This window comes from Merops nubicus, unplaced genomic scaffold (genome assembly GCF_000691845.1).
Source record: "Merops nubicus isolate BGI_N331 unplaced genomic scaffold, ASM69184v1 scaffold3950, whole genome shotgun sequence".
NCBI lineage: Eukaryota > Metazoa > Chordata > Aves > Coraciiformes > Meropidae > Merops > Merops nubicus.
The window spans coordinates 13,456-34,269 of NW_008584678.1; the positions used below are offsets into that span (position 1 = coordinate 13,456).

At 36.5% G+C, this 20,814-nt stretch overlaps 1 protein-coding gene across 1 annotated transcript in view; it reads left to right on the forward strand.

Annotated features, from left to right (window-relative positions):
- Window positions 1–20,814, forward strand: part of CNGB3 (cyclic nucleotide gated channel beta 3) — a gene marked incomplete at its 5' end in the record, with an annotated part of 55,265 nt that overhangs the window by 12,601 nt on the left and 21,850 nt on the right. Inside the window, 6 exons of the mRNA XM_008944848.1 lie at window positions 12,483–12,637; window positions 13,954–14,139; window positions 14,729–14,937; window positions 16,833–16,883; window positions 18,903–18,989; window positions 20,240–20,304. Coding sequence (XP_008943096.1) covers window positions 12,483–12,637; window positions 13,954–14,139; window positions 14,729–14,937; window positions 16,833–16,883; window positions 18,903–18,989; window positions 20,240–20,304 — 753 coding nt within the window. The remainder of the gene's footprint in view (window positions 1–12,482; window positions 12,638–13,953; window positions 14,140–14,728; window positions 14,938–16,832; window positions 16,884–18,902; window positions 18,990–20,239; window positions 20,305–20,814) is intronic.

Genomic DNA, 20,814 nt, shown 5'->3' on the forward strand with positions numbered 1-20,814 from the left:
TCTTTTGCCTCTCATCCTTTTGCTGTGTACCTCTAAGTACAGTCTGGATCCATATTCTATAACCACTCATTGAAGTAACTTCTGTGTTCCACTATTCAATCTTGTCATCATCTCCAGTCTAAACAAACCTGGTTTGCTGAGCATTTCACCATATATCCTGTTCTCTAATCTCCAGTTGTCTTAACAGACCTCTGTTAGCATTGCATCATGTGGTTAGTGCCTTTAATGTACAAGGGAGACTACAGCTGGATACAGATGCAAGTTCATAAATGTCATACAGAAGGAAATAACTCCTTCCCCTCAATCATCTGGCTATGCTTTTTCTAAAGCATAGCATGTAGATAGCCTTTATTGCTGCAAGAACATACTGTGATCAGCATACTCTCGGTGCTGTGTTTTGAATGTTTGTCAAGTTTTGTTTAGAGTTACACAATTAATCTCTAAGAACATCACCCAGAGATCTGTCCCAGGGCTGGATAGTTCACTGAAAAACAGCAAAGCCGCATACACATACACATTTAACTTCATAGCCAGTGACACAATCACATCATAATTTGCTATCACCCAGTAGCACAGGATGAGATGCCTGACCCACTTACCAGAGATGGCAAACACCATCCCAGGGACACAGACAGGATATAGGGATTAACGCAGGACCACCAAGGAAGCACATCAGTTAACATTGTGTATAGGCACCATCTAACTAATATCAAAAGAAAATAAAATTTGTATAACAAGATTTTTTTAACACGTTTTGTTCAGAATCTCTCGTTATCTCAACCCTTCGTACCCCACGTTGGGCGCCAAAATGCCTGAAAAAACAGCAGTAAATGAAACATGCTGAAATCACTTACTAGCACTAAAGCCAACTAGAACAATACACAATGCCTCCTGAAAAAGTGTCTGTTGTGAATTATCTTTGTTCAGTGTTAACTTCTGGGTATTCCCATACCTGGGAATTATTTTGAAAAGCTCTAGTTTGAGTAGGCAAAACAATATCAAAAATGGTTCATAAAACTCAACAAGATAGTGAACTGAAAGTTCCATTGTCCAGGAGTTTTCCCTGTCACTGCTAAATCTCCATTTGGATAATGTCAAAATGGAGATTAGTAACAAGTGGGGTACTCCAGGAGTCTGTATCTGGAGCAATACTCTTTAGTGTCTTTAATAATGACATAGACAGTGTGATTGAGTGCACGCTCAGCGAGTCTGTAGATCACACCAAGCTGAGTTAGATAGTCCATTCGCTGGATAGTCCATTCACTATCCAGAGAGACCTTGGTGGTCTTGAAAAGTGGTCCCATATGAACCTCAGGAGATTCAACAAGGCCAAGTGCAAGGCCCTGCACCTTGGTCAGGGCAATCACCAGTGTCAGTACAGGCTGGGGGATGAACGGATTGAGAACAGTCCTGCAAAGAAGAACTTGGAGATGTCAGTGGATGAAAAATAAGGTGTGAGGTAGCAATGTCTGCTTGCAGCCCAGTAGGTCAAGGGACATGATTGTGCTCTCATGATTCCATTCTCATGAGACTCCGGTCAGAGTACTGCATACAGCTGGGGAGTTCCCAGTACAATAAAGTCATGGACATGTTAGAGCAGATCCAAAGGGAGGGCCACAAAAAGTAATAAGTGAACTGTAATAAACAGCAGAAAGACATAGCACTGGTCTCAGCCTCTTGACCACTACATCTGAAGGAGGAGACACGCAAAAGTCACTGGTGTGCCAAGGTGCTGAATTTTGGTGGACTGACTGAAACTTTTAATGTCTGTTTCCTAATGGCTTAGACAGGATTGCACACAAGTCGGCCTTGTCTGCCAATATATAGTTTCTCCCTTCCATCTTTAAAGGTAGTGTAACAAAATGATAGGTATTTCCCATTAATGGCTAATTGCTGAGCAATAATAATCCCTGTGAGGGAGGGCTAAGGCTGCGCTGGTCTGGGGCCAGGCTGGGAGGCAGCCAGGCAGTCAGTGCACAGGGAAGGGAGCTGGGAGCAGGCACAGCCCTGAAAGAGCCGGGCAGGGCTGGGCTCAGGCCTGGCAGGGTCTTGGTCTGCAGGTGTGGGTCAGGAACAATAGGGCCCATGGCCAGGTCAGGCACCACCCCCCCTGCTGCTCAGCAGGAGCGGGAGCTGTGGGCCAAGCTCCACAGCTGCCACTGAAAGCAAAGGTCTCCAGGCCACCTTGCTCTGAAAAGAGAAGAACATAGCCATGTCTACACAAGTGAAAATGGCAACATACTTTTTGAGGGTACTGTTTGGAACCCAAAATTTAGGGGAAAAAAAAATAAAATAAACCGACTGGTTCAGATTATGGCACAGGTAACATAGGAGAGGCATATGTATGACCCTACACTGAAGGCTGGGGACCAACACAGAACCTGTGGCATGTGGCAGCTGATGAAGAGTAGGACTGCAAAAAGTATTCTGGCATGTAAGCGCAGAGGGGAGACAGATGCCTGAGGAACAAGTAGTGGTGGATGCCTCACATCAAGGGATGAGACAAAGAAATTGCAGCAAGTCCTAGAAAAAGTAGAGTGTGGAAGAATGATAAACAAAGCATCTGAGAGCATAGGTCAGAGAAAATGGAGGGTTAAAAAGAAACTCTATGACCTCTTCTCTCCTCTGTCTTTTAAAAAACCTTAAGCCTGGATAAAGTTGTAAGAATGCTTCATCTTCCCAGATTACCAAGATGATTACAATGTGCTATTTATAGAAAAGCAGTACTCTGAAACCTCAGTCAAGGATCATGAACTCTACTCTGCAAAATGCTGTGTAAAATGCAATCCATATTCACAGACCACGTATCCAAGAGTGAACAAAAAAATACAGTGGATAGCCAGGACTTCTAATGCTTTTAGATTTCACCTCAAGATCTTACATATTCTGGGTTGTGTTTGAAGAAGAACAAAAAATTATATTTGATACATCACCTTCAGAATCTAGGTATTATGTACAAAATATTTTCATATAAAATACACTGAAGAAATGTTAATAATTTTTTTTAAATTATATAAAATATATTTAACATTCTCACAGAGTAATCATACTCTTCTGGCTCTGATTTTGCAAATGCATAAACCCAGCTTTCAACGCTTCTGAAAAGAGGGAGCTCCAGTGTTGCAAGCTGCTATACAAGGGCAGGTGTTTTAGGAAGACTGAATTTAGTGCTCATAGTTTCCCTTTTTCATAGCCACATCATATTACCTAGTAGGCTATACCAGTCTTTCTCAGGTGCATAAAGATTTTTTCCTCTCTAATGTGGTTAATAGAAAAAAAAAAAAAGGCAAAGATTAAGACGCAATTTGCTATGTGGTACGTAGCCAGGTTAATAAAGAGAACTCCTGCTGGTAGCATGTTCTTAGTGAGTAATGCACTTCATTTAGCTCAATTACCTCAACTAAGAAAATTACCATGCTTATTAGTGCTTGCCAACCTCTAGTTGCAACGCATCAATTCACCAAGCAGATACATCTTAGGGAAACTATATCCTATCAGAAGAACAAAATCTCAGAACGTTGATGAAGCAGACTCAGTATCAACCCTCTACAGAGTCTCCAGAAATCCTTGATTACTGTAGGAACACCAGGGACTCAAAAAGATGACACTCAGAGCACTAAACTCCAATCAACTTGAGAAAAAGTAAAACAAGGCCAATGTTAGGCACTTCTGAAACATCCCAGTTTAAACATAGTTACAAGCATATTTTATAAAGAGACTAAATCCATTCCTTAGTTGTTTTCAGCTAATCGCTGCAGCACTTGAAATTGTAAACAGATGGAATGCATCTGGTACGTTTTATAAGCCTGACTGAAAAGACATTAATGGATTAAAAAATCAAAGTAATTTTCTGAGAATTTATATTCCTTCTGCTTAGGTCTTTCTTTCAGAGCTTGTCACTTTTAGTGCTTGGATTTGAATTTCTGCAATGGCTAAATTGAGAACCTGCAAATTAAATAGAAAGGTAATGGTGAGCTGCCTGTACCAAAATGGATTCAACTTGCTGTAATCATTGCTGAGATGTATTTTCCTACAGCCTTTAAATTCTATCCATTCTGCAGGATGCAGTTACCTGTGCTATTTAATGCCATTTACTCTGCACAAAAATCAAGTAGGTAGCCTGAAGTTAAAAAGGTAGCAAATTATGAAGTTCTTCCTCGAAGTCAAAATGAAGCAAGTAGAAGGACAGGAATGTCACTATACAGACTGATGTGTTGCTTCTTTTTCTTTCCTTTATTAAATTATCTCAAATTATATAATCATATATATTTAATTCTGATTGTGTAAGTAGAAGAAATTAATTTTTTTTAAGAATATGTGAGAATACAAGGGTACTGTTTTTCATACTTTACCACTGATATATTAACTTAATTAAAAGCATTTTTGGAAGTCCTCCATTGACCTAACATTTTTCAAAGTAATAAGATTTTTTTTTTGTGAACATAGAATTTATAATTTATTAAAAATATTACCTCTGCTATTATCTCTTGAGATGATTGTGGGGAAAAAAAAACCAAAGCAATGAGCATTGTGACAGGTACACTGGTGTGTGTGCAATATAAACCATTTATATTTAAATTGCATTTATATTTGAATTACATTTATACCAATTATTTGAAAATACATGAGTCTTTCGTGATAAATCTAAGAGACCTTTAAATCTAAGACATAATGGTTATTATAATTTAGTAAAGGAAAACATTATTACTTTATGACAAGTGTAAGTAAGCATGCCTATAATTAATCTTGTTCAATATTTTTTATTTAAACATTGTGTTTCCAGTTATTTACTTATTTACTTAATATTAACTATTTAAGGTGTAAACATCCCACGTAGTGCAGCACAAGAGAGGAACAGGGTAAACAGTGACAGGTAGAGATATGAGGACCAGATGAGAATGCAAAGGGGTATGGCAACCAAGTCTTTTTTGGTGCCCTGGATAATTGATACTGGGGAGGAGATGTGTGGTGATCTCTTGTCTGCACAAAACATGCTTACTTTGATGCTGAATTTGGAAAAGAATGTGGCTGCTGCCCACAGAAGGGGAAAGGATAGTCTTACATAGCAATAACTGGAAGTCACCTCGGAGGAATGGGTTCTGTCTCACCAAGTGTCTTTGTGATACTGGGAAAAATGCATGAAATGAGTTCCTGCACAGGTGCCTGTGTAGCAGTTTACCACTAACAAAGGTAGAATTGCAACAAAGTTGGCTGCACCAAGCTAATAGGTATACATTTAGCACAGGCAACAACAACACACGGTGTGAATTTCAGCATATTGTGAAAATCTGCCAAGGTTCTCAACAGCAGAGCAACTTTAGCCACTACACTAGCTGAACCTACACCACTACTTCTTTTCCTTTTGCCCTTGCTATTTGAATTAAAGCTTCCTGAAGTGTGTGTCAGCGAAAAGATTCTTATTCAGATAGTCACACTTCTCTGTACTTAAAATGATAAAAATAACTAAAATTCTGTCACCATAAATTATTACATTTTCATCTTTTTACTTTAAAAAAAAAAAAAGAAAAAAAAAACTGTAATAAAAAATAAAAATGTTGAAACAACCAAAAAGTAAGATAAAAGGAAAGAGACTATACACTTTATTCCATGTTCACAGTGGACAGGACAAACTGTACCAAGCAAGATTTACTGTGAGAAAAATTTGTACAATGAACAATTTGAACTACAATAAATTCTTTAGGAAGATTATGAAATAGTCATCACTAGACATATTTAAGAACAGGTTATCCAGGAATTTGTCAACACTGGCACCGGTATGCTTCATCCAGCTTTGATCTCTGAGGACTATGATTACCGGATGTCTCAAAGTCATCTACAGTCCTGTGCTTGTGCGATTTTTTTAGGATCTGTATGAAAACAGATGAGAAATGAAAGCATCTCTTGAAAATTATTTTTTTTCAAATTTGAGACATTTTAGTGCAACTTTTAAAAAAATTCACTGTGGGAATTACAGAGTTCTCTTTTTATCTTTTTATTCTCTGTCTATTAATAAAAAATGAAGAATAGAACAAAGAAGGATTTGTACTGTGCTCACATACCCTGTACAGCAATAGGTACTGACATTATTTACTGACATTTATTGCTTAGCCATAAGTTGTTATGTAAATAAATTGAGTTTGTATTTAAATGTGTTTGAACATAACATACCTTGTTTATATGGTAAGAAATACCTTTTAAAATTCCTGATAAGAGGCTAATGTCCCAGATAGATTTAATCACTTACAGATAAGAAAGTCCCAATGACACAACAGCACCAGATAAAGAAATAAGTGAGGCAAGACTGTCTGACTTATCATATGGTTACTTCTCAGAATATTACACTTTTCTTCTGAAGTGATTAGTGACAGAAATTATGCTGCCTTTAATTTTCACATCATGGGAAATATACAGTGCAATTAAACAACTTTATACCACCAGTGGCATTAAAGAGAAGTGATTTTTCAAAGTTAATTGAAATTTTCAACATTCATACTACTTTCTTTTGCATAGTTCATACTGCAGAATTACTAATTAAAATAAAATGTTATTTACATTTTAATCTGGTACCTCAGTGAGAGTTTCATGTGTTCAGTATTGAGACAGAGGTCTTTTTAGAGAATATTGTAAAAAAGATTAGAGGATTCAGAGTCTGTTGTGATTCAGTAACTAGAAGGATCGTTAAAGAAGCTGCTGTGGCAAACCTTTGAACTAAACAGGAGGAATCATGCAGCCTAGATGAGGAGATTCTATTCTGCACTGCATCAAGAAGTTTGTTCTGAGTCCAACACCAGTAGATAACTCTGAAAGATAGTCCCTTCCTTGAAATTCCTTGCTTCTATATCCATTTTGCTGTATGAATACAACATGAGATCTGGGAAAAGGATAACCTCTGCATTTTATTTCAAGAACACTTACTTAGGGCCCAAACAACCATAAAACTCATATAATTTCTGTGCAAAGAATTTGAGCTAAGGGAAAGTAATGAATTCCAACAGAAACTTTTATTTACATGGTGTCCACATGAAGGTTATTAATGCTTATGGTCTATTGTTGCTTCTATATATAACCAAAACCAACCCAAATGTTATTATATCATTATGTTCAAATTAATGAAATGTGTAAAAAAATAGATAATCAGACAAAACCAACATCAGTTTAAATTCAAATTGCATTGTGGGGAATAATTCCATCCTAAACCAGAGTTAAAATAATTTTTTTTTAATTTTGTTTTATTGCAAATAGAAGTTACTATACTGCCAGTATTTCCAAACATGTATCAAATAATAGAGAAAGACATAAAAATCAATAGAGGTGTGTGTCTCTCAAACACTTTCCCTCTTAAAGGAAGAAGTGGTGGGGCAAAGGAAGATACTTGTTTCAAAACTTAATGAAAATTAAAATTTAATTAAAAGCTTTTTGAAATGCCATGTAATCTAACATGTCAACTTTTTTTTTTTTTTTTCCCAAGACTGTAACATATTATATTTATCCTAGAAACTAACTTTCTTGGCACTTGATCTGTTGAGATTCTTGGGAGTAGTGGAGACGGTGGTACTTACCCAAGCCACTCATTCATTTTTCAAATCTTTATATATTTTAAGTTGGTTTGCTAAAAAGGACTTCCTGTCAAACTGCATACATTCTTTTACATTTTTTCAAATAACTGCCTACAACAGTTTTCATGTTCTTAGGTAATATAATTTTGAAGTCTGTCATGCTGATTTCAACTGCTCCTCACTCATATCAGGTGACTATCTAGAATCCCAGTCTTTAAAAGCTTTCTTCACACCTTTAATACATACTAATTCATGGTGTTTCTGTTCACATTTATTCTTATTACAATACTGTTCCTCAGCTCAAATACCTCTCTTCCCTATATGGTTCTCTATCAAAGCCTCTCAATCTGTTTTGCTGTCCTTTTCAAAACCAGAATCCCAGTAGTCTTGGTCATTCTAAGAGACTTTATCCAGTTTCAGAGGGTTTTTTTTCACCTTTTGGGTACAGCTGGACAGAATAACTCTCAGTATAGGCTCATATATTAATGCTTCCTTCACTGGCAATATGTCAGAAGAATTCTAGGCTTACATTTGCACCAGTGTGTTTTTCATAGCCAGATTACAGCATGGCTTATAGGCTCATATGGCTCATAGTCAACTGTTGTTGACTGTAACAGCTGAATAATTTTCTTTTTGTCAGCTGTGATTGATGATGCCACCATTTACAAAAGAAATTGTTGCAATTTGTTTCTAAATGCATGTCTACATTATGCAGCATTAGATTTGTCTCATTTCTATTAGTCTAAATAATTGAATTCTTCCCATATAGGAATTGGTCCTACTTAATCTTTCAAATTCAATATCCTATCAAACATTATTAGCACACTACTACATTTTATACTGACGTTATATTAAAGCTTACTCCTAAAAATCCATCATCTTCCTGTGCAGGTGAAGGAGAAGGATAGGCTCCTTTCACAGGCAATTCAGAGCAGAAACCTATCTACCATGCTGAACCTCTTCTCAGAGATGCCTTCTACTGACTGAAAAGGGAACATAATCAGAATAGAATATTCTTCCTGGAATACCTCTGTTCCTGTTGCAAGCAGATGACTGTTTTCCTGTTACAGAAACAGTAGATTTCCTAGTCATATAGGATGTGTGAGCTTAGGCTTGGAACCGGGACAGGTAGAGGGTTCTGATCTTTCTATAGCATTACCCACACCGGGATTACTGGGATTGTCAGTACAAATTGAGGATGTGTTTTTGAATGAATACCTTTCATGATGCCTTGAACTACATTTTTCTATCACTGAAATTTTTTTCAGCTATACCATCATGCTTTGTGGACATTTGTATAGTTATGCATTGTCATTTCCTTCTGAAAATTATTCGAATTAGATACTCTCCATAATTTATTAAAGACAACAAATACTTTTTTTTTCAATACAAGGGTTGTAAATACTATAAATCATAATGTCAGTGCTGAGTAAAAACATTAGAAGTTCTTTTGTAAGATCAAGAATTTTATTTCCAGGTAGATATGAGAGAGTTTCTTAAGTACAGCAAAAAGAAGGGTTATAACTGAAATCAGCAAAAAGTGGTATGGATTTTTTTCATGCAGCAGCATACATTTATGAAATACACTTTCCCACAGGTCACTTGGTAGATAAAAGATGGAGTTAAACTCAGGGATTTTGTGTTCACGGCCAAAATTGCAAAAAGGATTAAACTCTAGGTTGCAACTTAGAAAATAGTAAATTTGATTTATTCTGAAATAACCTACTGCATTTCTTGATCCCTATTTTGCTTGAACTCTTCACACAGAAAACCTCCAAGACACAGTACATAACAGATGCTACATACATTAGCACACTCAACGCTGTATTTTCATGGCCTATCCTTTCAAAGTAATTTTCTTCCACTATGCTCTAGATATCTAAATCATCTCTTGGCATGGGGAGAGTTAAGGCACTGTAATTTTATTCCCTAAACAAACAAATCTAAACCCACAAGTTTAGAAGATAAAACCTACAAATTAAAACCATATGACAATGACATTATTTATTTTTTTTTTGTTACATATGTTGCTATTTACCTCAATAAAAATACACTTGAGGTAATAACAAAACTGTGTGCAGGGTACGTGAGTTGTGGTCCTGACTTTTGGATTTCCTAGGCCATGTGAAATTATTCCTTTTACAGGGAATAAACATTTCTGCTCTGTAAAGGACCACATGGTGTAGTAACTAATATAGACCTGGTTGAGGGGTGACCTTATTGCTATCTACAACTACAGAAAGGAGGCTATAGGGAGGCAGGTGTGGTCTTCTTCTTACATGCCACAGCTGACAGGACAAGAGACAATGGTATGAAGTTATGCCAGGGGAGGTCTAGCTCAGACATTAGGAAAAACATCTACACCGAAAGGGTGATCAAGGACTGGACCAGGGTCCCCAGGGAGGTCGTTGAATCACTATCCCTGGATGTATTTAGAAGCCATCTAGATGGGGTGCTCAGGGGTATGGTGTAGAAGTGGTAGAGATAGATAGTGGTTGGACACGATGGTCTTAAAAGTTCTTTTCCAACTATAGCAATTCAGTGTATGTAAAGGTCAGAGACAAATTTTCTTAAAGAATAACATATCAGATAAGACATAAATCCTAGCACCACTTAATTCAAGAGATAGCAAATTTTATTAAAAGTGATTTAGCCAAGTTTTTATGGGCTTCATTAGCTACAATAAGGTGTACCTCCACACAATGTACATATACAATATGTATCTTCAAATTAGAAGTAGCCACTTCAACATGTAGCCATATATTAATGAGAAAAAAATTAAAGTAAAAGCATTTTGTTACTTGAAAATAATAGAGGAGGAGATAATGCAAATAAAAATGAGAAGTAGGGCAAGGAAAATCCATTTCTTATCAACTGTGGGGCAAGTAACTTTAAACAAGTTCACATAGTTTCTAATCCATTCTACCAAATAATAACATAGTTCCTTTAGGCTACATTGCAATAATAAAGCCACAAATTCATGATAGAAGAGATTTTAATTTTTATTGGAAAGGCTATTAAATAATAAGAAAAATCCCATGCAGTTTGTAGCTTAGTCGTAGAAAGCAGATAGAATGGGCCTTTGGCATGAGCCTTATGGTAAGTGTTTCTTACTGTAAGACAGCAAATGCTCTAAGCAAATACAGCACCAGCAAATAGTAAGAATTATTTTAAATTCTTTACATAGCAGCTGAAAAACTAATTGTGACATGTTAGCTCAAAACAAGAAAGGATTTCATTACACTGCAGATGGCCTGAGCAAAGGGAATATGTGACACAAAAGGAACTGTGATGAGATTACAAAGTATATCAGAACTGATTAATCCCCTGTCTGGGGAGTTTTAAAAAATAGACACTACAGAAGACTTAAATTAGAGGAATGATAAGCACATACTTTCAAGCTTCAATTTCTTCTGCTTTTAACAGCTTATCTACACTTTATCCAATGATTTTATTGCTGAAGGATTTTCACATCCTTAAGTCATACTTCCTTGGGCACTGTGTTGTATTTCCAGAAAACTCTGCTTCTCAAAAAACCACACACATCCCACTCTGACACTGTCCTTTTTTAGTTACAGCTCCTTCTGTTAGGAACTTCAAACTAGGTGTAGGGATTGAGGAGACATGGTGTTTATTCAAAGACCACTTTGTAGTGTTTTTCATTTCTTTCCTACCCAAGGTGTTACCACTTTCCTTCTACTCACCTTTGGGAAGGTCATCTCAAGAACTGGAAATTTCAGGCACGCTTCACTCTTACCTGCCTCTTGTATTGCTGCAAATACCCTGAGATATTTGGGATGGAGATGAAAAACTGTTAAGAAAGAAAGAACAATTCCCTGATGTGTTCCCTGTATTGAGCATAACTGGCAGGGTTTCAGTACAAAGGGTGGCACCTGTGACCTGTGTGGGAGGGAGCCTTGAGCTGCCCATTTCCAAACAGCTCTGACACCAGCATGTGACACCACCTGAGAAGTGTTGAGTCTAGGATGCAGAAGAAATCCTGTCTTGGTCTCCACATAGAAGGAAGTCCAAATGCATGACCCAGCTGCCAGCTGGGTGGCATTCCAAAACAGTCTTCATGTGCATAGCCAGTCAGTAGCAAGTAATTGAGGATGAAAGTATGAATAAACCCAAAGAAATTGACAAAGACTTTCACTTTCACCTAGATTTTCTAATCAACTGCTGAGCATGCACAGATCTTATTAAAAGCAATCATTTCAGTACGGAATGTGAGTTTGCAGGTGTCTGAAAATCAACAGTTCTCAGGTTTGAAGAAATGCTGTGAGTGCTGGAATATCATCTGTGTTACTATGACCCTGAGTAACTCTTATTGGAAAGTAAGAGTGGAAGGAACTTCAGCAAGAACACCAGTGTTTTGTTTCCACTTAGTAAAACATTTTAATCTCATGTTAGCTAATACCCATAACAAAACTCAGATTAAATCAGTTTTCCCAACATTAGGAAGCATGAAGTATTGTCTCTCCTCCCCACCTACACATCAGTCAGTCACATCATAAACTCAGTTACGTCTTGTCATCATTAGGATACTGCCACATAATAATGAGCAAATTTTTGTGCATGGGTAGGAAGACCATGCCTTGTATCTTAGTGAATACAAAGGATAAGCTTTAGGTCTTACATAGCCACAGTAGAACCCGGTGAAAAGCAGCAGTGGGAAGTCACTAGTGTAGTGGACTACACAGAGCACAGGGTACCCAACCTCCTCTGCTTGAAATATTGGGTAAACTGCTGGTGGCATAAGCAGGAACCAAGGGCAGTTAACTTAGATGTCCACTTATGTGAATTAAGTGACATGAATAAGCACAGTGGCAAATAAAGGTCTGACTCCTGCTCAGAAGTAGAATTAGCACTGTTTCCTTCCATTGCTTTTGAGTATATTAAGCTTTTTTCCTTCATTTTAACTAGCACACAGAAGCCAGCACCTTCAGATTTCCAAACTAACGAGTATGCTGCAGCCCAGCTTCAAGAAATTGTCAAAAAACTGCGGGAAAGGGCAGAAGTCTATAAAGAAAAGCTGAAAGATCCAGTGCTGTCCTCCCCTGAAGGCAGTCCCACATCTTGTAAGTGACTCAAGAAATAGCTGTGCATTTACTGAGCTTAAAAATGAAAACTAGTTTGTGGGAACAGAAAATAATTTGACAAAATTTTCAAGTGAATATAATGTGTTTACCCAATTAAATGGATCAGTTTGTGCCTTCTGAAGTCAGTTTATCCATACTAGCTACAGTAAGCTAGGTCCTTAGGTATGAACTCCCTTTGAACCCCATCACTGCAGAACCTGGGAAAAAAAAAAATCAGACAATGTCATCCTTGACATTGAATCCTTGACAAGAATCATCCTTCTCAAGCAGTTTTCTGTATTTTAAAAGAGCTCTCAGATATGTTTATTCAGGGAGATAAATCTGAAAAGTATGGGAAATCTTTTGACTTTTGTAAGAAATATGAGTAGTTGGTCACTATGAAATTAGAGCTGCTGCGTAAAAGTAAATTACAAAATAAACAAATAAAGTAAATTTAAAAAGTAAATAAAATCCATGGAGCAATATTCCAAACACAGAAGACTCTAAGTACCTACTTCAAATGGAGCAAATTCATCTGAAATTAGTTAAACATTGACTTTTGACAAAATACAAACCATAAAACAAATACGATGTTTTTCTTCTTCAGAGGAAAGTGTGACTTTTTTTTTTTTTCCTTTTCCAAAGAATTTAGTCTGGTGAATTTATATTCTGAAATTCTTTAGAACCTACTTGTTGCTTACCTGTTTTTTAAACAGATGTAAAAAATAATGTCTGAAGTATTATAAACGATAAAGGAATTCCTTTATTAAAAACTGTTTCTTTGGTCATTTACATCTTTAGTTCTCTTTGTAGAACTTAAAATTTTTATCTCCTAATTCATTACAGATACAGTTAGCCAATTTACTGCTAAGACTAGGTACCTACCTAGTCTTTACCTACTCAGAGGTAAAGCCACCAGAAGTAATGGGACAAATGTATGGACAAAATTATCCAGACCAAAGATGGAAGAACTGGGCTCAAGGGAGTACCACAAGACTTTTGTAACCCCAGAAATATAGAAAATCATTGGCTTCCCATTAGTTTTGCCTGCTGCAACTTGCATATAAGGTCCCAGGAGAGACGAGATATCATCCCATGGCACAGATGTCTTTTCTTATCTCCATCCTAACTGCATACACTATTTGCAACGGTCCTGTAGAGAGCAACATGTCGTTGCATTAATGAACGCTGAATAATGAATTCCCTTATTTCTCATCGGCCTTATTTATGGCATTAGGTGTGGGCACTGTCCAAGGACAGTGTAGTAATTCAATCATTAATAAAATGTCATCTTTTGTGGCATTCTATGTGAGTAGCACCATCAAAGAAGAAGCCTCCACCCCCACCAAAAGAAGAGAAAAAAGAAGAAAAGAAAGAGGATGCAGAAGCAAAGCCAGAGGAGGATCATTACTGCAATATGCTGTGCTGTAAATTCAAAAAACCTCCACTGAAGAAATATCTGGAGTACCTGAAGATACCAGACAGCATAGACTCATACACAGGTAAATTAGAAGCTCTGCAATAGAGTGGGGTAAAGGTGTTTTGAAGTGACCTAGTATTACATAGCACACATGAAGCACCGTAAGATCCATGTTCCAACCTGCAACTCAGAGAGACACATAGATCATGTGCTATAGAACATTTTTTCTAAACAGGAAAAAGACATAAAATGTGGCAACAGTTTTAAAGTTGTTTTGTGGTATGCACAAAGCAGGCATGAAAACCAACCACAATCAAAACCCAAGTCTTCTGATTCTTGATCTACAATTTGGGCCAAGTAATTATTTTATAGGTTATTACATGCACCAGCAATGAGCAAAATGTACTGAGTTTCTTCAGATGCATTTAATTCTATATGCTCTCATAAACTCATCTTTCTTCTCTTTTGCAATTTCTTTGTGTGACTCCTAGTTCCAACCTGTATCATTTTGGCACCCTGTGCCACTGAAAATAAAAACAAAAAAGGTAGAATGGTAGGTTCCTCTGGGCAGAAACATTCCCAGAGGCTTCAGTAGAGTGAATGTGTCTAGAACAATGAGGAAACAAAAATCACTGAGTTCCTGCCTGTGACTTCAATGTTTTTGCTTTCAGATCACCGTTACGTGGCATGGCTCATGCTCGTGACAATCGCCTATAACTGGAATTGCTGGTTTATTCCCCTCCGCTTTGTGTTCCCGTATCAAACCCCAAGTAATACAATATATTGGATCATCATAGACATAATTTGTGATATCTGCTACCTGTGTGACTTGCTGATTTTCCAGCCCCGAGTGCAATTTATAAGAGGTGGAGATATAATAGTAAGTATTGGAAATGGGATTTCCACTGGTAGTAGTTGTGTGTTAAGTACATTATAGAAATTCCCTTAAATCTGACACATTTTTTGCTGTTATGTCAAATTATTTAACTTTTTTATTCATCAGAGGATACCTATGTTCTTCTTCACTGACCTTCCACTATCTTATCTGAAAGAAGGAAATGTCCATTGTCTACATTCTTTAAAAATAAAATAAAAGAAAAACAACAACAACAACAACAACAACCTATTTGAAAGTTACAGATGAGAGCAGTCAAACAGGCATTAGGCACTTTCTCACCAGGAGTAAACTGGTGCAGTTTCACTGGAACCAGTGATTGTATAACTATGTACTCATACACGTACACGTTTGTATGTTTGTCTGGAACTCTCAGCTTTCTATTCACCTTATGCAAGAATCATAGTTGAAGACAAGACATATTCAGCTAGGGCTGGACAGAATACATAGGTTTTGTTACAGACTGTGAGATTGTGGGGACTCTGCCAAAATCAGAACAAATCCATGTAATTTCAGGCTGCTTAGAAAATAATTTGAACAATTTTATTTTAGGAAAATAAGTACATTCAATTTCACTTTTTAGTACTACTTTTGTGTTATGTTTTTATAGAAAAATGCAAAAGAAAACTCCAAGCAAGTATCTGAGGAGAGGCAAAAGCGTGCCCTTAACATATCAAAAAGGCAGCTAGAACATTAACCTTCCTTTAAAATCTTCAGCAGTTTTGAGTCTTTTAATTTTTATAGAAGGAAACCCTATGCAGAAAAAAAAAATAGTTTAGAAAACTTCATTGTGACACTACTGTGCCCAACAGATAGAAAATTCAAAATTATATATCTTAAAATGTCATTTGGAACTAGTTTTAGTTCAGTGCTTTTACATAGTATTTTATACATTGGGCATAAAAGATATTACTGATACATTTACCAAGGAATCTCAGGTAAAACTGTGCAAATACAGCTTGGAGAGATATTAAATGCCATGCAGTATAATGTCAGTTTCCATGCCAAGACACTGAGTAACTGGCAATCTTGTCTAAATCCTACAAAATCCAAGTTTCATGAACAAGGTTAAAACTGTAATGCAGAAAACTTTCCTTTGAAGCTATTTGCACAATTCATAGATTTTAGTGTGTGAAGAGATCATCTACTACCTGATCTCCTGCATTTAGTTTAATGCTTAAACTGATAATAGTGAAAAGTTGGCTTGGAAATATCCTTAAGATTTTAAAGGTACTTAAAGTATCCTTGATATAAAACCAGAAAGTATAATAATAGATATCTTTCGTTAGAAGCTTGTGATTACCCTTTCTTATTAAGGTATTAGCATCAGTTCCCATGGAGAGCAATTTGAAAATAAATAGCTAATCATTTTTAATGAATGCAGTGTGATTATTATAATGCTAATAATGCAAGCATGTTAATGCTAGCGTTCAAAGAGCTAATTTTGTGCAGCACCGTCACAAATACTCTTTTCATTTTTCTTAGAACCATTGAAGTAAAATGGAGGTTTTGGCCCTGAAATTGAAGGGGGTTTGGTCAAGCACCAGCTGGTACAGGCATCTTGAGAGGGAAGATTTTTGGGAAAAATCTCATGTTCTTTGCTAGACCAATAGTTTTCTTCCAGACTTGGAAAAAATCACCCAAAATCCAAACCTGATTTTTTCAGGTAGCTTTAATAAAATCTGTTCTATTGTAAACTGATCTAATAAAAATGCTACTTCTTCCTACAGATATTTCTCCATCCATACTTTTGGACCATCATTAATATAACTGCCATCATCCCTGCTATCAAAGAGACATTGTTATTGTTGAGTAGCAGAGGCTCATTTTTGACATTCTGTTCTTGACTATGCCTTTTTCTTCTTTCATTATCACTGTAGTCGGACAAAGTAGAAATGAAGAAATTCTACTACAGTACAGTGAAGTTTCGGGTAAGCAGACCTTGTGTTACTGATGTCAACATGTAAGTTCTGGCTGTGGGATTTCATAGGATTTTTTTTTTCATTCACTGAAAATCACCATTGGCTTAAGAACATCACTGTTCTCAAGCATTGGCTTGATGGCACGTCAGTGTTCACCAGCTGAAGATTGCCATCTTCATAAATAGTGTTTAACTGTAAAGCGGAATAACAATAAATGCAATTATCAATGTTAATTCTCAAAAATAAATTCATAAAATAGAATTAATAAAATTCAGGTTTGATGGATTTGTGCAAGGTTACACAGAGTGAAAGATAATATCCGAGTTTGCCAGATACCAATTAAGCACAATAAGAAGGCCTGAAGTTATGTGATAACTTTATTTGGTGAATTCTTATGAAGTAACTCATGGTATAGCTCATGGTGTATACCTCATGGTCATCACTCGCACAAATAAAAAATTAAAACTAAGAGTTTTGATGCTCTTTGAATTTTGTAAAAGCAAAGGTATATTTGATTTAGGAATATTGTTCATTTTGTTCTTAAGTATTGTTTTGCCAACAGAGGATACGTAGTCTATTGAATTCCTGATAAAGATACAGCTCTGTGACACTGAACCCACATGTCTGAAATCTCAGTTATTACCCCCTCCTCTCCCGTAAATATTTTTGCACCTGCCTTGTTTCTGAGTGAAATGTGTCTCAGTGACCATGGTATCACTACTTTCATACTTGAGATTAAGCTAGTCAAAAGTGCAGGATAGACATTATACAGGCAAGTGAGCAGGACACAGTCAAACCTACAGCAAGAGAACTAATTGGATATGTATGGCCTTATTGTAAGTTCACACTTGTGGTACATTTAGAACTCTTGATTTCTGCAGAAACTGAGAGTAGAGTGTTCTCAACACATGAAAGATGTAGATATAATCTGGGAATTTGTCATATGTTTAAGTACTAATTAACAGTTACTGATATGAAAGCACTTCTGACCAAATTTTGCTTCCTCTTAGGCATGTCTGTAAAGAAGGAGAGAGGAAAAGGCTGTTTGTCCTCTCCTTAATCAATTTTTTTTGTTTGGTTTGTTCTTTTCACAGTGTTCAGGTAGTAACTGCATCTTACTTCCATGGAATAAAAAGTGAGGGCTGCAGGCTAGCTGCTGCCAATGCTGTTTGCGTCCCTCAGGGAAAAGGCGTTTCTGATTACAGTGAGATGAAGCCGATGGTTCCACATCCTTCTCTTGTTCCCAGATGATAGCAGTAACGGAGCAGGGCACCACAGGAGCTTTAAAAAGGCAAAGGCACGTTTGCCACAGCCTTCCTTCTCTCCACAATTCTTTTCTCTTGAAAAGAATAAAGTAGACAGATAAAAAGAGTAAACACCGAGTTGATGGACTGCAGGGAGATGCTGAAAATCTTAGCGATATGGGAAGAAGCAACAAACAATATCTATTTAAAAACAAAAACAAAACCAAAAACAACAAAAACAAAAACAAATAAATAAACAAACAAAACAAAACAAAAACAAACAAAAGCAGCACACATCATCCTATGATGAATCTGTTGTTTGGAACATACAGCTTCTGCAGGCAAGGAGCCAAATTCATCCTGCTCCCCCAGGCTGCATCAGCCTGGTTTTAAAAGCTGTAGGACTTCTTAGAAGTGCTTGTGGAGTGCTCTCCCTACCTCCACTCACCAGCCACACATCTAACATTTTAGTATATGCTACAATTGTTTGTATAATTGTTGTAATAAATAACAGAATGTATTCATAATCAAATTAGAGCTACTGTTAATAATCCCCATAAAACATTAAAATTTCAGGCACAGTTGACGTAAAAGCAGGGCAAAGCAAAGCTGTTGGTGTTTCCAAAGAGATAATCTTGCCTGTTAGTACTTGGGAAGTTATGGGCTTAGCATGTTGCCTGTTCAAATATTATACTCAATCATGAGTCAATCTAAGCAGACTTTTTACAGCAAGTAAATACATTATGATTATTCTGAAGTTTAAAATTGCCTCTCTGCTCAACAGCTCGATGTGGTATCGGTATTGCCGTTTGATGTTTTATATTTCTTCTTTGGATGTAACCCAGCATTTAGAGCAAATAAGATGCTAAAGGTAAGACCTTTGTTAGTGATGGATGGCTAGCCACACACAAATGTTTTTAGAATCCAATTGAGACTTGTTTGTAATATTTAGGAGTACAAAATATAGAAACTGGAAAATATCTTCAGGACAAGATATAACATCAGTAAACAAAGCAACAAAAAATACAAGATCGAGTCTAGCAAAATGAAGTCTTATTCTCTTATTTTTCTTATGACCTTATTATTCTTTACATTCAAAACATGTTTTGGGGTTAAGGCTGTTTCCATTACTTAAGTTACATTAACCTTAAATTGCCAGTTTAGTTTTAAAAGATAAAAAATAATAACAATTTAACATCACTAATTAATTACAAAGTATTTTCCCCTACTGTTGGTAATGTCAGGTGTTTAAAAGCAAAGGAGGGAATTCTAAGGACAACAGAAATTATACACGGCATATTTAATAGGCATAAACCCACTTTTTTTGTCAAGTCCAAAGATATGTGGAGCTGTGCAATGAAGGGACTGAGAAGGGATTAGACAACAGCCCTCTCCCTGCATTTCATGGCACCTGGCAGGCCACTCTGCAGCCCAATACCTTCCACTTCACCCAGTATGCTGACAAAGAACTGGCCTTCATTTAAAGCTGGGGGGAGAAACAACAACTCTGAGAATGAAATGAGGGTGCTCTTCAGTTGTCAACAAAACTTTTGAATTCCATAAATCAGAACTAAAACAATATGAAAGAATGAGCAGTTAAACAGTAACTCATGTTAGGCAAACAGATATGTACCGGATAAAAACAAAGGAAAAAGCTACCTTAGTTAACAGGAAGAATTTCATACAGCAGTAATTGATAGATACTACATGGAATCCTCTAGTATATGGTTATTGGTACATATGTTCACTTACTGGAGATTTTTTTTTAATATCAGAAAGAGAAAAAAGGGATTTTTATGTATGTAATTCTCTCTGATAAAGTTGCCCAAGCAATCACATATGTTTAAGGAAGCAGAAATTATTCATATGCAGCAGTCTGACCTAAACAGCAAGGTTATTTCTATACTCAGATTAATGGGACACTCAACACTCGAAAAAAGGTTAAACTCAATTCTTATCTTTGCTTTGCAGTTCACCTTTTAGTTAAATGTTTAAAGAGAGTAACACTGCTGAAGAATCCGTTATTTTTAAAATAGGTATGCAAGCTAATGTCAGTTCTATCGTAAAAAGTTGTGTAGTGAAGTATAGTGATTGAACTACTTTCATTTGTTTACTATTCAGCATAATACATTCTTTGAGTTTAATGATCGCTTGGAAGCTGTTCTGGACAAAGCGTACATCTACAGGTATGTGCTTGTTAACTCTTGTACCATGCAGAGCTTGCCACAGAATGCATTTCACTTGATTTCATGAGTTGTCAGTGAAGCACTGGATGGAATGTAATACATCTTTAACTGTGCAGTTGAAGATTTTTTAAAATACCTGGGGTTTTGATGTAATCGTTAAAATACTAAATGTAAAACTTCACTCACATATGAAACCTAGCTCGGTTCAGCTGGCCTGATTCAGGAAAAATGTTCACCCAACAGAGGCTCCTGCCAAGAACTGACCAGAAGTAGCAGAATGAGGTTTCTCTAGTAAAAGAGCTACAGAACAGTTACTTTAGGTTGGGAGAAGAGAGGTAGTTACACAGAAGAAGAGTACAAATGGGAGATGAAAAATATAAAAAAGATGGGCTATTTGTGCAAACTCTTGCATTTCATTTGCATGTAACAACATTGCTTTGTTCTGAGATCCTGGTATGGTTGCTATTTGAGCAATAAGGCACAAATTAACTCAATAATGTCAAATTAAAC